Source organism: Panthera tigris, chromosome E1, assembly GCF_018350195.1.
Source record: "Panthera tigris isolate Pti1 chromosome E1, P.tigris_Pti1_mat1.1, whole genome shotgun sequence".
Lineage (NCBI taxonomy): Eukaryota > Metazoa > Chordata > Mammalia > Carnivora > Felidae > Panthera > Panthera tigris.
The window spans coordinates 44,184,482-44,198,460 of record NC_056673.1 but is presented as its reverse complement, the minus strand read 5'-3'; the positions used below and the strand labels follow the sequence as shown (position 1 = coordinate 44,198,460).

General features: G+C 37.0%; 1 protein-coding gene across 6 annotated transcripts in view; it reads left to right on the top strand.

Moving 5' to 3' along the window:
• Positions 1-13,979, top strand: part of CDC27 (cell division cycle 27) — a 66,024-nt gene that overhangs the window by 26,288 nt on the left and 25,757 nt on the right. For all 6 annotated transcript variants that reach the window (XM_042967876.1, XM_042967875.1, XM_015540290.2 and 3 more), the window contains 5 exons: positions 2,694-2,791; positions 3,526-3,680; positions 3,779-3,990; positions 4,970-5,084; positions 7,526-7,641. In XM_042967876.1, the coding sequence (XP_042823810.1) occupies positions 2,694-2,791; positions 3,526-3,680; positions 3,779-3,990; positions 4,970-5,084; positions 7,526-7,641 (696 nt within the window). The remainder of the gene's footprint in view (positions 1-2,693; positions 2,792-3,525; positions 3,681-3,778; positions 3,991-4,969; positions 5,085-7,525; positions 7,642-13,979) is intronic.

Sequence of the window (13,979 nt, the reverse complement as noted above, 5' to 3'; positions counted from 1 at the left end):
ATGATCCCAGGGTCATGGAATGGAGGCCCACGTCAGGCTCTGCACTGAGCGTGGAGCCTGCTTGAGATTCTCTCTCTCTCCCTCTGCCCCTCTTCCCCTCTTGCTAATGCTCTCTCTTTCTCTCTGTCTCTGTCTGTCTCTCTCTCTCTCTCTCTCTCAAATAAAAAATTAAAAACAAACAAACAAACAGTACCACGTGCTGGTGAGGATGCAGACCAATAGAATTTCTCATTAAACATAGATATGATAGGGGTCCCTGGGTGGCTCAGTCAGTTGAGTGTCTGACTTTGGCTCAGGTCATGATCTCACAGTTCGTGAGTTCGAGCCCCGCGTTGGGCTCTGTGCTGACAGCTCGGAGCCTGGAGCCTGCTTCAGATTCTGTGTCTCTCCCTCTCTCTGCCCCTCCCCTGCTCATCGTCTCTCTCTCTCTCTCTCTCTCTCTCTCTCTCTCTCTCTCTCTCTCTCAAAAATAAATAAACATTAAAAAAATTTAAAAAAACCACATAGATATGATAAAATTACGATAGAGACAGATCAGTGGTTGTCAGAGGGGAGAGTTGAGGCAAGAATGTGGCTGTGCAGAGGCAGCTGTGGAGTTTCTCTGGGCTGTTGGAACAGTTCTGTCTATATCTTGATTGTGGTAATGGTTACACAAATCTATACGTGTGATGAAATTTCATAAAACCATACATAAATGAGTGCGTGTAAAAACGGCTGAAACCCAAATAAAGTCTGTGGTTTAGTTTACAGTATTATGCTATTGTCAATTTACCAGTTTTGATAATTGTGCTATGGTTATATCAGATGTTGTCATTGAGGGAAGTTGGATGTAGGGTACATGGGAACTCTTATTTTTTTTCAACTTGTATGTGAGTCTAAAATTATTTTAAAATAAAGTTTAATAAAACAAAATAAAGTATTAAAATCACAAAAATACTATTACGTATTACTAATTATTTTAGGGGTGCCTGGGTGCCTCTCTTGGTTGAGTGTCCAACTCTTGATTTCAGCTCAGGTTATAATCTCACAGTTCATGAGATCAAGCCCCATGATGGGCTGTGCATTGATACCGCAGAGCTTCCTTTGGATTCTCTCTCTCTCTCTCTCTCTCTCTCTCTCTCTCTCTCTGCCTCTCCCCCCTCTTGCACTCTCTCTCAAAATAAATAAACATTAAAAAAGTTTTTTAAACAAGATTAATAAAAGTTTTAGAGGAGCTGGGTGCCTGGGTGGCTCAGTCAGTTAAGCATCAGACTCCTGATCCGGCTTGGTCAGGATCTCACAGTTTGTGGGATTTGTGGGATCGAGCCCTGCTTCCAGCTCTGTGCTGACAGTGTGGAACCCGCTTGGGATTCTCTCTCCCTCTTTCTCCCTCCCCCCACTCATACACACATGTGCATGCATGCACACTCTCTCTCAAAATAAATAAACATTTAAAAATATAAAAGTTTTGAAGGTAGAGTTGAATCAGTCCCTAACCATGAAGAAGGGTTTTCCCCTTCTTTAAAAGAATGAGGGAGGTGCCTGGGTGGCTGTTAGTTGAACATCCAACTTTGGCTCAGGTCACGATCTCACAGTTCATGAGTTCAAGCCCCTGTTGGGCTCTGTGCTTTCAGTATGGAACCTGCTTAGGATTCTCTCTCTCTGTCTCTCTCTGCCTCTTCCCCACTCATGGTCTCCCTCTCTCATAAACTTAAAACAGTATATTTTTTTAAAAAAAGGATAAGGATGGGTTATTTTTATTCATTATAAATATTAAAGGTTAAACATCCAGTGAGGGAAAACTCTACTCCAAAGACTGGCTTTTCATTTCAGCCATCATTTGCCTGTCTTGTGACCAAAATTGCACCCAGTAATCTGAATACATAGCTGTTGTGGTTTTGCAGCTGTAGCTTGTTAAGATATCTTTTTTAACTCCAGTATTTTGGTAGACAGCTTATTGATCTTTTTGTCTATAATAGCTCATGAGACTTCTGTTTAGGACACAACTGGTGGTAAGTCTGGTTCTTAGATTAACCTGTTTCTTCCCAGTACCATTTGATAATTTTTTCACCCCAATTCTTTAGAACATTTTTTTCATTAAGAGCTACCACCTCGGGGTACCTGGCTGGCTCAGTTGGCAGAACATGCAACTCTTGATCTCAGGGTTGTGAGTTCAAGCCCTCCTTTGGGTACAGAGATTACTTAAAAATAAAATCTTTAAAAAAAAAATTTTTTTTTAAAGAGCTACCACCTCCACTTCATTAGAAAGCCTGATCACTTAAATATACTATATTTAAAGCATTTAAGTCACTTTCAAAATTACCATTGGGATATTACATTAAAAATTAAGCATAAGACTGAAATATTTGGATATTGTCCATATCTCCTTAAGTAATTCTAGATTCTGACAGCAAATTAAAAGCAATTCTAATACTCAAGAAGGCAATGATAATTGATTTTGCCAGCATTCCGTTCAATTCATGTTCTGCTTGCTTTCACCAGACTTTTGACTCGAACTGCCCTAAATAACAGATTAGAGAGTGGTGAGAAGGGGAAATTAGTAATTTAGGGAATGTGTCAAGAAGAGTACTCTCAGAACTTGTATGTGTGTGTACAAATACACATATAGGAGTTACCTAATTTTTTGTACCAAAAAATTCTTTATGATGTTTTGGGTTGTGCAGCTTGTCTAATATATGTGTTTGTCTTTACAGCAAGACAGATCGGCTTGCCAAAGGATCAGAATGTTACCAAAAGAGCCTTAGTTTAAATCCTTTCCTCTGGTCCCCCTTTGAATCATTATGTGAAATAGGTAGGTTTGTAGAGGTGACTAGGGGAGGGTTCCCCGCTTCCTCTTCTTTTTTGTCTCAGCTCCTTAATTCTCGGAGAGTGATACAAATTATTCACAAGGAAAACATTTTTCAAAGCTAGAGGCTGTTAAGTTGAGAACAAGAAATAAGGTAATAGAATCATGTTTAAGGACTGATGTGGCCTTGTGTCCTCTAGAATTTGTATTGTGAGTGTAACACTAGGCAAAATAGCTTTCTGGATAAGGAAAGAAACTAATAGAATTCCTGGAGCAGAAACTGTTATGTAAATAAGACCTGGACAATATGGGGGAAGAGTGTCTTAGTCTGTGTGCTCTAGAATGCATGAGGATCATTTTAAAACCTCATGGACGTATCTATGGCAGTGCTTCTAACTTGACTGTAATGTCTGTTGGGTTTCAGTTCTGCACCATCACTCCTTACCTTGAGCAAAATGAGATCTAGTTGCTTTCTGCTTTAAAAAAGCACAGAAATCTGCATTTTCCTATGATTTATTATATTTAAAATAGTGTTATAGTTTATTTCCTAAATTTACAGCTTTATGTGAAAATTTTTGTAATGAGTTGATAGGTGGGCTTTGGGGAAGTAAATTTGATTAGTTGAAACAGGAGAACTTTAAAACTCTGGGTGAGGCCTTATTTCCACTGATATATGCATACTTAAAAAGATATTAATTGTCATTTCCTCAGAGGCATACATTTTTTTTTTCCCTTCATAGGTGAAAAGCCAGATCCTGACCAAACATTTAAATTAACATCTTTACAGAACTTTAGCAACTGTCTGCCCAGCTCTTGCACAACACTAGTATCTAATCATAGTTTATCTCATAGACAACCCGAGACCGTTCTTACAGAAACACCCCAGGACACAATTGTAAGTATAATCCTATCCTAGTGTTCAAATATTATGGAAAACAAAAAAGAATGAACCAAATGTATCATAAATGACATGGTGGAAATTTTCTGTTTCAGGAATTAAACAGACTGAATTTAGAATCTTCCAATTCAAAGTACTCCTTGAATACAGATTCCTCAGTGTCTTATATTGATTCAGCTGTAATTTCACCAGATACTGTCCCTCTTGGAACAGGAACTTCCATATTATCTAAACAGGTTCAAAATAAACCAAAAACTGGTCGAAGCTTATTAGGAGGACCAGCTGCTCTTAGCCCATTAACCCCAAGGTAAGACAAACAAAAAATACTTTAAAATGTGCTATAATATTAAATGATTTTTAATAATTCATATTAGTAATATAAATTAATATGAACAGCAACTTCTAAATTTCTATGGAAATAGAAGCATTTAGTAAGTCAGTAATAGACCTATTCTGTTTCCAGAAAATGAAGTTAAAAATATAATACCTGTGATAAAAATTTAATGTTAAATATTGGAAAATTTAAAACCCTTAAATACGCCTTCTTCAGCTAGTGTATGCGTTAAAAGATACTGTCTTTTTGGCTGTGTGTCAGTGAATCGCAGTGAACCTTTTGGAATGTTGGAATGCTTATGATCTCATCAGAGCGGTAGCAGTGGTTACTGTTAAAGTACTGTTTTCCAAACCACAGAAGAATTGACATGTATCAGTAGGAAGTATTTTGTCAAAATTATTAGACGTATATGTATATGTGTGTAAATATAGGCATCCAGCCCAGAGGGTACATGTCCAAAAGTATCAAAATTAAAAATTCTGTGCTAGAACTGATGCTAGGAATTGGGTCCCGGGGCCAGAGAGCTAACTAAAACAGCATGACCGTGACATTAACAGCTCACTGAATCCATGTGTGGATTCAGCATCTCTAGAGACACTCTCTCTGTAACAGTGTCGTTTAAATCCCATAAAGTCCAGGAATTTGAAATAATTTGGTCATTTGGATCTTCACTTTTGCAAAGTTGTTCTTCTTTATTTCCAATAAGTCTCCTGAGATCAGTAGTTGCTGCTCAATTTAGTTCCTTGTTTGATTTTTTTTTCTTTTTTAATTTTAGTTATGGTGGGTGGAATAGTCTACATTCACAGCTTATTTTAAATCTGCCCCTCAGATCCTCACTGCCCCCAAGACTGATTTGCCATTCTCTTCCTTTTAGACCTTCTAATTTAAGTATACTGCTGCTTTATATATGCCTTGATGACTTTTTGACACCTTGATTTCAACCTCTTCTCAGTTTTGGGATTTTGCCATTAGAAACCCCAAGTCCTGGAGATGGATCCTATTTACAAAACTACACTAATACGTCTTCTGTAATTGACGTGCCATCTACTGGAGCCCCTTCAAAAAAGGTATTTTCCATGTAAAGTAGTTTTTATGCTGATGAAAGAAATTTGTTTAAAATTCTAGTCTGTTAAAGGCAATCTCAGAGAGAATCTAACTGTATAAGTTCACTGCTGCCTTAGAATTGTTGACCTAAATGTGAAAGAAGGTCATCACTGTCATAGGCTGCTGGTTATAGCAGGAGATACAAAGCTGATTGGTCTTCGACTGTGTAAGATCATAACTCACAAGAATAGTTTATTTCGGCATGTAGGTAAATAAAGACTCAGATTTGTACTTTTCATTTCCCCATTTTTAAACAAAAATAAAAAGGTTTCTATCCTTTGAATATAAATAACAGAAACTATACTTGCCATTGTTTTACTTGTCTCCACCACTGTATTTGTCTTTTAATTGTACTATTATTAACATGAAAAAAATTGACTTGTATAAAGCCAGCTGTTTCTGAAAATAAAGTTTTTATGGTGGATTCTCTTGGATGTATAGTAAATTTATAGTAAATGTATAGTAAAATGAAAAATACTTGACAGTATCCTTAACCTCATAGTAAATACTACAAGTTTTGAGACTTTTTAAATAATGTTCTCTTATATAGATCTATGGCAGTAGAGGTCAAAGTGCCATTTGTTTCAAACATCTATGGTACAGGGTTACCTTCTGTGAGAATTAAATCAGGTTATGTATTTAAAATGCCTATTGCCATGCTCAATAGATGTTTAAGAAATGGAGCTAAATAAGTCATACTAGTATGTGATTGATACAGCCCCTTTACCCTCCTAGGGACATGTTTATTCTTGTTTCTTTACTCCAGATATTCCTTAGAGTCTGTAAAGTTTTGTTTCTATAATAGTTCCTTAATGAGTAATAATAGAAACTCCAAGAATAGTAAAAAAGGGGCTGCAAAGTACTTAATGTGTTGGATTACTTTAAATCTCATTTTTAAGAGTTGACAACTACCCGCCATTGCATCGTTATAGGAGTGGAGTATAATTGTGGAAATTAGTTTATTATAATTACAAGGAGGCATAGTAGGATGGTAATTAGCATATCGGGTGAAGTAGGCCAAAACCATTAAGGACAGTTAGTGATGGGTAGGCGATTTCATTGCCCAAACGATAAAGCCACCTGCTGTCTTCCCCTCTTCTGCCCTTGCTCTTACAAGACATTCCTAGGAAAGCTGTACTTGTAGGTCTGCACGTAGTATCAACTGAAAATATCAAACTGAATATTGTATGCAGTACATAGTACACCTTTGTTAAATAAGGAAGGTCCGGAGTTGACGGTTTTGTCCCTTGGGTGAATGTAGAATTCCCAACTTGGGGAAGGAAGAGGCGGAAGGATTGTAAAGTTTTATTTTGAGGCGGGGGTAGAGGAGATGAAAATATTTACTGGATAGTTAGTCATAGAGGAAAGAATATGGCCTGGTGATGGAAATAGTAGTTAAAGCTATTAAAATAGCCAGGCTGTCCTAGGAAAAGAGAGTAGAGAAGGAACACAGCATACTTAATTAAAAACAGTGGAAAGAAGAGGGCAGCAAATGAAGTGATAGGACAGATAATCAAGACACCATACTATTTTGGAAGTTATACACTCTCAAAAAGGAGGGCATGATCAGTGATGTTGAATACAGGAAAGGCCAAAATAAGGCTTTCCTATCTGGTGAGAAAGTTATTAGTTATTAATTATAATGTACACTTTGAGAATTATGTACAATGCCTATCAAAGTAATAGTAAATTTGGAAGAAAATTATCTGGTAGTAAAAAAGAATTAAAAATATCCACTGATGCAACAGTCGCAGAGCATTTTATAAAGAAGCCAAGTGTTGAAAATTAATATAAGAAAGGTGATAAATTAGAGACAGAAGAGGCAAGCAAGTTTTTTTCCTCCTCCATGGGAATAGAGACCAATTAATGAAAAGTTGAACACACCAGGAAGAAATGTTAATTCTAAGAGCAATATACTTAGAATGTGGGAAATAATGAGATGATTTTTTTTTAATTTATTCCTTTGGACTACTGTGGAATGTTTTTACTAAGTGTCAAAGAAGGATTATAAAATCTTCCCTGTATTGTTATTTTTTATGTTCATAAATCTTAAGAGTAGTAGCTGTCTTAAAATTCTTGTTAACACTTAGCTCCACCTAGAGAACATGTAATAATTGGCTTTTTAGGAATTTTTTCAGGAAGTTTGAGCCTTTCTTTAAAAACTAAAGTGAAAAATGAAAAGATAGAATAAAGAAAAATATTGATGTTAAGGTGAGGAAATAGTTTGATGTTAATCCTACTATATTAATTGACATTAATTTGTGACATTAATTTGTGTTTTCAGATGACAGTACGTATTATGAAATCTTGCACTGGGAAAATGTAGATGGGAGCATCGTGGTGTCTTTTATCATTTTCAGTGCAATTTATAATTCACAAACCTTAGACTTTTTGTGTTTTACAGTCTGTTGCCAGAATCGGCCAAACTGGAACAAAGTCTGTCTTCTCACAGAGTGGAAATAGTCGAGAGGTAACTCCAATTCTTGTTGCACAAACACAAAGTTCTGGCCCACAAACAAGGTATTTATTGTGGTGTCATTATTTGATATTATTTGGCTTTTCTTGCTATAAAACATGACTTTATTCCCTTTAGGCAGGTTTTGACCCTCCCTGAGATTCTAGAATGACTCTTACAAGTTTTGAATATGTCATACTAGAAATTTCTAGGGGCACCTGGCTGGCTCAGTCGGTAGAGCATTAGACTCTTGATCTTGGGGTTGTAAGTTCAAGCCCCACATTGGGTGTAAAGCTTACTTAAAAATAAGATCTTTAAAAAGAGGAAGGAAGGAAGGAAGGAAGAAAAAAGTTTCAAACTTACTGAAAAGACTAGTATAATTTTTAATTGAGTATTTTTTTAAAGGCTTATTTTTTTATAGAGAGTGAAAGAGTGCAGGGGAGAGGCAGAAAGAGAAGTGGGGACAGAGGATCTGAGGCAGGCTCTGCGCAGTCAGCAATGAGCCCATTGTGAGGCTCGAACTCATGAACCGCAAGATCAAGACCCCAGCAGAAGTCCAATGCTCAACCGACTGAGCCACCAAGGTGTTCCTAGTTGATACTCTGAACACTCCTCCAAAATAATTTTCTTCTTATTATATGACCTTTGTTGGTCAAGTACAATAGATTTCATTCTCCTCTTCCCCTATTACGCACTTCTGTATACAGATCATCTTTTGGTAAACCTTTAAATAATCCATTTCCACACAGAAATGGTGTTAAATAGGATTTCTTTTCCTGTTCAAGCACTCAAAAATAAATCATAGCTAGTGTTTTAAAAGAATACGGCTCTGTCTTCTAAAATAGTGAATGTGTACTATAAGACTTAAAACAGACCCTCATGTGCATATACCTTGACTATATAAAAGGCCTCAATATTTCTGAAATGCCAGGATGGTAATCTTATCATGAGAGCCAACTCACAGACAGATGACAGTGATTGCCTGGGCTCAATTATGAGAAGGAGCCTGAGGCCTCCTGCAGAACAACATGATAGAGGCTGAGTAAATTTGCTAATCCTAAAGAATTTGGAAACGTAATTTACTGAATAATACATTTCACTTCACGCTAAACAAATACACTAACTTTAATAAGCAACTATTAATGATTTTGTATGAGTTTTGGGTTTTGTTTTTTTTTTTTGTATTATTGATTCCATTTTGTCTCATTTATTGCCTGTATTAGTTTCCTACAGCTGCCATAACAAAGTATTGCAAACTGGGTCACTTAAGACTACAGAAATGCATTCACTCACGGTCATGGAAGCTATAATCCAAAGTCACGGTGCTCACAGGGCCATACTTCCTCCGAAGCCTTCAAGGGAAGATCTTTTCTTATATTGTCCAGCTTCTGGTAGCCTCAGGCATTCCTTAGTTTGTGGGGGCATAACCCAGTATCTGCCTCTGTCTTTACATGGCCATCTTCCCTGTGTGTCTTTGTATCCAAATTTCCCTCTTCTTATAAGGGCATCAGTCATACTGAATTAGAGCTCACCCTAATGGCCTCATCTTAACTTGATTACATTTACAAGGACCCTACATCTAAATAAGTCACATTCACAGGTACTGGGGGGTTAGGGCTTCAACATATTCTTTGGGAAAACAGTTCAACCCATAACATTGTCTTATTAACAATTACTCTTTATTTTGTCTTTTTAGAGACTGTTTTAGTGTTTAGAGTATACACTTTAACTTAAAGTCTATTTTCAAGTAATGTTGTACCACTTCATATATATCATATACCTTATAAAAATATGTTTTCATGCTCCTCTCCACATCTTTATACTATTGTTGGCATATATTTTGCTTCCACATGTGTATAAACTCCACAGTGCATTGTTGTGGTTTCTCCCTTAAATAGTTATCTTCTATAGAAATTTTTTTAAATAAGAAAAAGAAATCTATTTTATATTTACCCACATATTTACTATTTCTGGTCCTCTTTCTGTAGGTCCAGACTTCAATTTGGTATCCTTTTCCTTCATCTTGAAAGACTAAAATTTCTTATAGTCCAAGTCTGCCAGTAATGAATTTTTCAGCTTTTGTACGTCTAGAAAAAAATTTTTATTTCACCTTTGTTTTTGTTTTTGAAATGAATTTTCACTGGATATAGAATTCTCGTTTGCAGTTTTTTCTTTAAAGATGTTCTGCTGACTTCTAGCTTGTGTTGTTTCTGACAAGTCTGCTCTCATTCTCATTTTTGTTCCTCTATATGTAATCTATCTCTTTTTTTCTGTTTTATGATTTTCTTTTTATCACTGATTTTTAAGTCATTTGGTTGTGACGTGCTCTAGCGTAGTTTTCTTCTTTCTTGGCCAGAGATCGAGAGCTCCTTGGATCTATGAGTTCATAGTTTTTATCAAATTTAGCTAATTTTTGGCCATTATTTCTTCTAATATTTTTTCTGGTCATGTCCCCCTCTCTCCTTCTAGGACACCAAATGTATGTGTATTAGACTGTTAAGTTGTCCCCCACAGCTCAATTTTGTGTTCATTTTCATTTCTAGTCTTTTTCCTCTGTTTCATTTTGGATAGTGGTTATTGCTGTGTCTTCAACTTACCGATGTTTTCTTCTGCAATCTGGTCTGCTGTTAATCCCATCCAGTATGTATAGATATTTTTAATCTCAGATGTCCTATTTTTCATCTCCAGAAGTTTGATTTGCTTCCCTCCTTTAACATGCCTATTCTTTCTTCTACCTTTTTGAGCATATGGAATATGTCTATAATAGCTTTTTTAATGATTTTTGTCTACTATTTTACTATGTTATTTCTGGGTCTGTTTTTTATTGATTTTTTTTTCCTCTGTTCAATATAAATTATATTTTCCTGCATCTTTGTATGCCTAGTTTTTTTTTTTTTATTGGAAATTTTACATTGTTGAGTGCTAGACTACTTTATTTTCTTTTAAGTACTTCTGTTTTGTTCTGCGATGTAGTTACTTGTTAACAGTTTGTTCCTTTAGGTCTTGTTTTTTAAGTTTTGTTAGGTACGACAAGAGTGGCCTTGAGTCTGGACTAATTATGCTTCGCTATTGAGGCAGTATCCTTTGAGTATCTACTCAATGACCTGTTGAGTGTGAGGTTTCTTAATTCTAGCTATTGAAAATATGGGCTACTCCAAGCCCAGGGTGAGCTCCAAGAATGGTTCTGCCAGCTCCTTTCCAGTAGTTCTTTCTCTAGATTCAGGTAGTTTTCCTCACTGTAATACTGTAGTAAGTTCTGGTACTAATCACCCAGACTTGTTAGACTCTGCAGGCTAATAAGATCATAGTCCCAACAAGACTTATCAAATCTCATTGACTTGCCTGCTGCAAATTCAGGGGCTTCCTGGGTCACCTTCACTTCTGACCAACTGGCTACAAATTTGAGCGTTCTCGTTACTCTCTCAGGCTTAGTAATTTGCTAGAACAATTCACAGAATTTAGGAAAGTTCTCTACTTACAACTTGATCATAAAGGGTACCAGTCAGGACCAGACAAGTAAGACTGAGGTCTGGGAGGGTCCTGAACACAGTGCTTCTATGTCCTTTCCCTGTGGAATCAAGATATGTCCCCCCACCAGCACATCAGTGTGTTTGCCAACCTGGAAGTTACACTGAGTTTTGATAGAGTTTTTATTGGGGTTCATCACATAGGCATGATAAATTGTATCATTGGCTATGTGATTTAACTTAATCCCTAGCCACCCTCCCCTTCCTTGAGACCAGGCTGTTAACACTTAGCTCAAAGCTTTAACCCTCTAACCAGTGGTTGGTCTTTTCAGCATGGGCAGCCCAGTATCCCAAAACTGTCTAGGGCCCCATCACGAGTCATTTCATTAGCATAAATTCAGGGACCTGCCATAAATAGCAGACACTCCTATCACTTGGGAAATTTAAAGAATTTAGAAGCTTCTTCTCAAGAATCCAAGACAAAGACCAAATGAATTCTTTATTATAACATACCTTATTATAACACACAGTTGCACTACTCAGTTTTCAGCTGAGGATTCTAGGAAAACTTCCTGCAGATCTTTGAAGCTCTCCCTCTTTGTAGCTCTCCCCTTTCTAGTACTCTGCCCTGCATATTCTAGTTGCCTTCACTACCTAGAAGTCTCAGCATTTTCTTCTCTGCACAGGGAGACCCTGAGTTCTATTTGTGTTCCCTTTCCCAGCACCGTGTCCTCAGGACTCTTCCTCAGGCATATGTGCTTGCTGTCCAATGTCTGAAAAACATTGTTTCATATCTTTTGTTCGGTGTTATAGTTGTTTAAGATGGGAGAGTAAATCTGGTCCATAGGGTTTCATTACAATTGGCAGTGGAAGTCTGTTCTTTTTTTAGAAAGTTGTTTTTTTAGAGATGATTAGAATAGCCTAGTTCTCTTAGCTAAATTGCCCCAAAATTTTACATATCATTTTCTCTATATTAACCTATAAAAATCATTTTTATAATCTTTCCAAGGCATCTTTTTATAACTAGTAGGATATTTCAGGTTTTATTACAGAGCCATAAAATGATACTATTTACAAAAGCTTTTTTAAAAAGTGTTTAATATAAGTGGTACATAATGACATAGGTAATAAGTGATAGAACTTGATCTCAAACCTCAACAGTCTTGATTCTAGAGCACATTCTTTTCCTTCTCAAACTCCTAGTTACACAGATGCAAGTTATAAAGAGATATGTATATTTCACATGCTGTGACCAATGTTTCAAAACTCACACAGTATCCTGCTTCATTTTTCTGATGCCTGTCAGACTTTGAACATTGTTTTCTTTTGTCACATTGCCCTTCGGAGCTAACAGAACCCTAATGAAAGTTATAATAGAGGAAGAGTTTGTCTTCTTCAGACTCCTAGCCCCAGAATCCTCTTACTATTATTTTTACTTCTACCCCCACAAGAGTTATGTTATACAACTTTTTGTGGCATTTAAGCAGTCTCAGCATTTTTCTCAGCATTGTCCTCCCTATAAGCTGCTCCATGGATCAAACTCTTCCCTCCCACTTCTCAGACAAACTCTTCTATAGTTAGGTAATAGTATTGGCAACATATAATTCACATTTGTAATGTAAATGACACATAGTTGTTCAAATAAAGAATATTGTACTTTTAAAAATGGATTGGTTTCTGGAAAAGACAGAACTATGGAGACAATAAAAAGATCAGTAGTTGCCAGGAGTTGGAGGGGGAGGGATGAAGAGGCAGACCCCAGAGGTTAGGGCAATGAAAATATTCTGTATGATAGATACCATGATGGATACATGTCATTATACCTTTGTGCATACCTATAGAATGAACAAAACCAGGAGTGAACTCTGTGATAAACTGTGGACTTTATAGAATGTCCGTGTAGGCTCATCACCTGTCACAAATGTAGCAGTCTGGTGGGGGATGTTGATAGTGGGGGAGACTATGCGTGTGTGGGGACTTGGGAGTATATGGCAGCTCTCTCTGTACCTCCCCTCACTTTTGCTGTGAACCTTTTTTGTTGTTGTTATTAGTTTATTTATTTATTTTGAGAGAGAGAGTGTGTGAGCAGGGAAGAGTCAGAAAGAGGGAGAGACAGAATTCCAAGCAGGCTCCACACTGACAGCACAAGCCTGATACAGGGCTCAAACTCACAAACCGTGAGATCGTGACCTGAGCCAAGTCAAGAGTCCAATGCTTAACCAGCTGAGATACCCAGGAGCCCCTGCTATCACTTTAAACTGCTCTAAAAAAATAATCTTAATTAAAAGAAATTATCATAAAATAAAATTAATTCATCAACCTAAATGACATCCTTTGCTGAAATCCCTACATTGAGATTCTGTCTTTTGAAAGGGTTAAGGACCACGTGGGCTTTCTTTACTCACTAGTCAGTATCTCTTTTATTCTCCAAAGCCTCTTTGACTCAAATCCAGGTAACTTAGTGGTATTTCCCATAAATTGTAAACCATTAAGCCCGTAGACTTACCCACTCTCAGATAACTCCCAAGTTTTAAGTTTGCTCACGTTTTCTTTTGAGAGCGCGAACGCACATGTGGGGGAGGGACAGAGGGAGAGAGAAAGGAGGAGAGGATCTTAAGCAGGCTCCACGCCAGCGTGAGCCCAGCCAGCGTGGAACCCAGCTCAGGGCTTGATCCCACAACTGTGAGATCACGACCTGAGCCGAAATCGGGAGTTGGATGCTCAACAGCTGAACCACCCAGGCCCCTAAGTTTGCTTACTTTTGAAGAATAGAATCCTTGTATCTTAGGGTTTGCCTTTAAAGTAAAAAAAAAAAAAAAAAAGTGCCCAAGCAATTGTTAGATTCCTTTGTTATAAACAAAATAAACCTTGATGTGGTTGTTTGAATTTATAGGGAAATAATTTCTCAAGTATCAGTTGTTACAATGGTATTTATT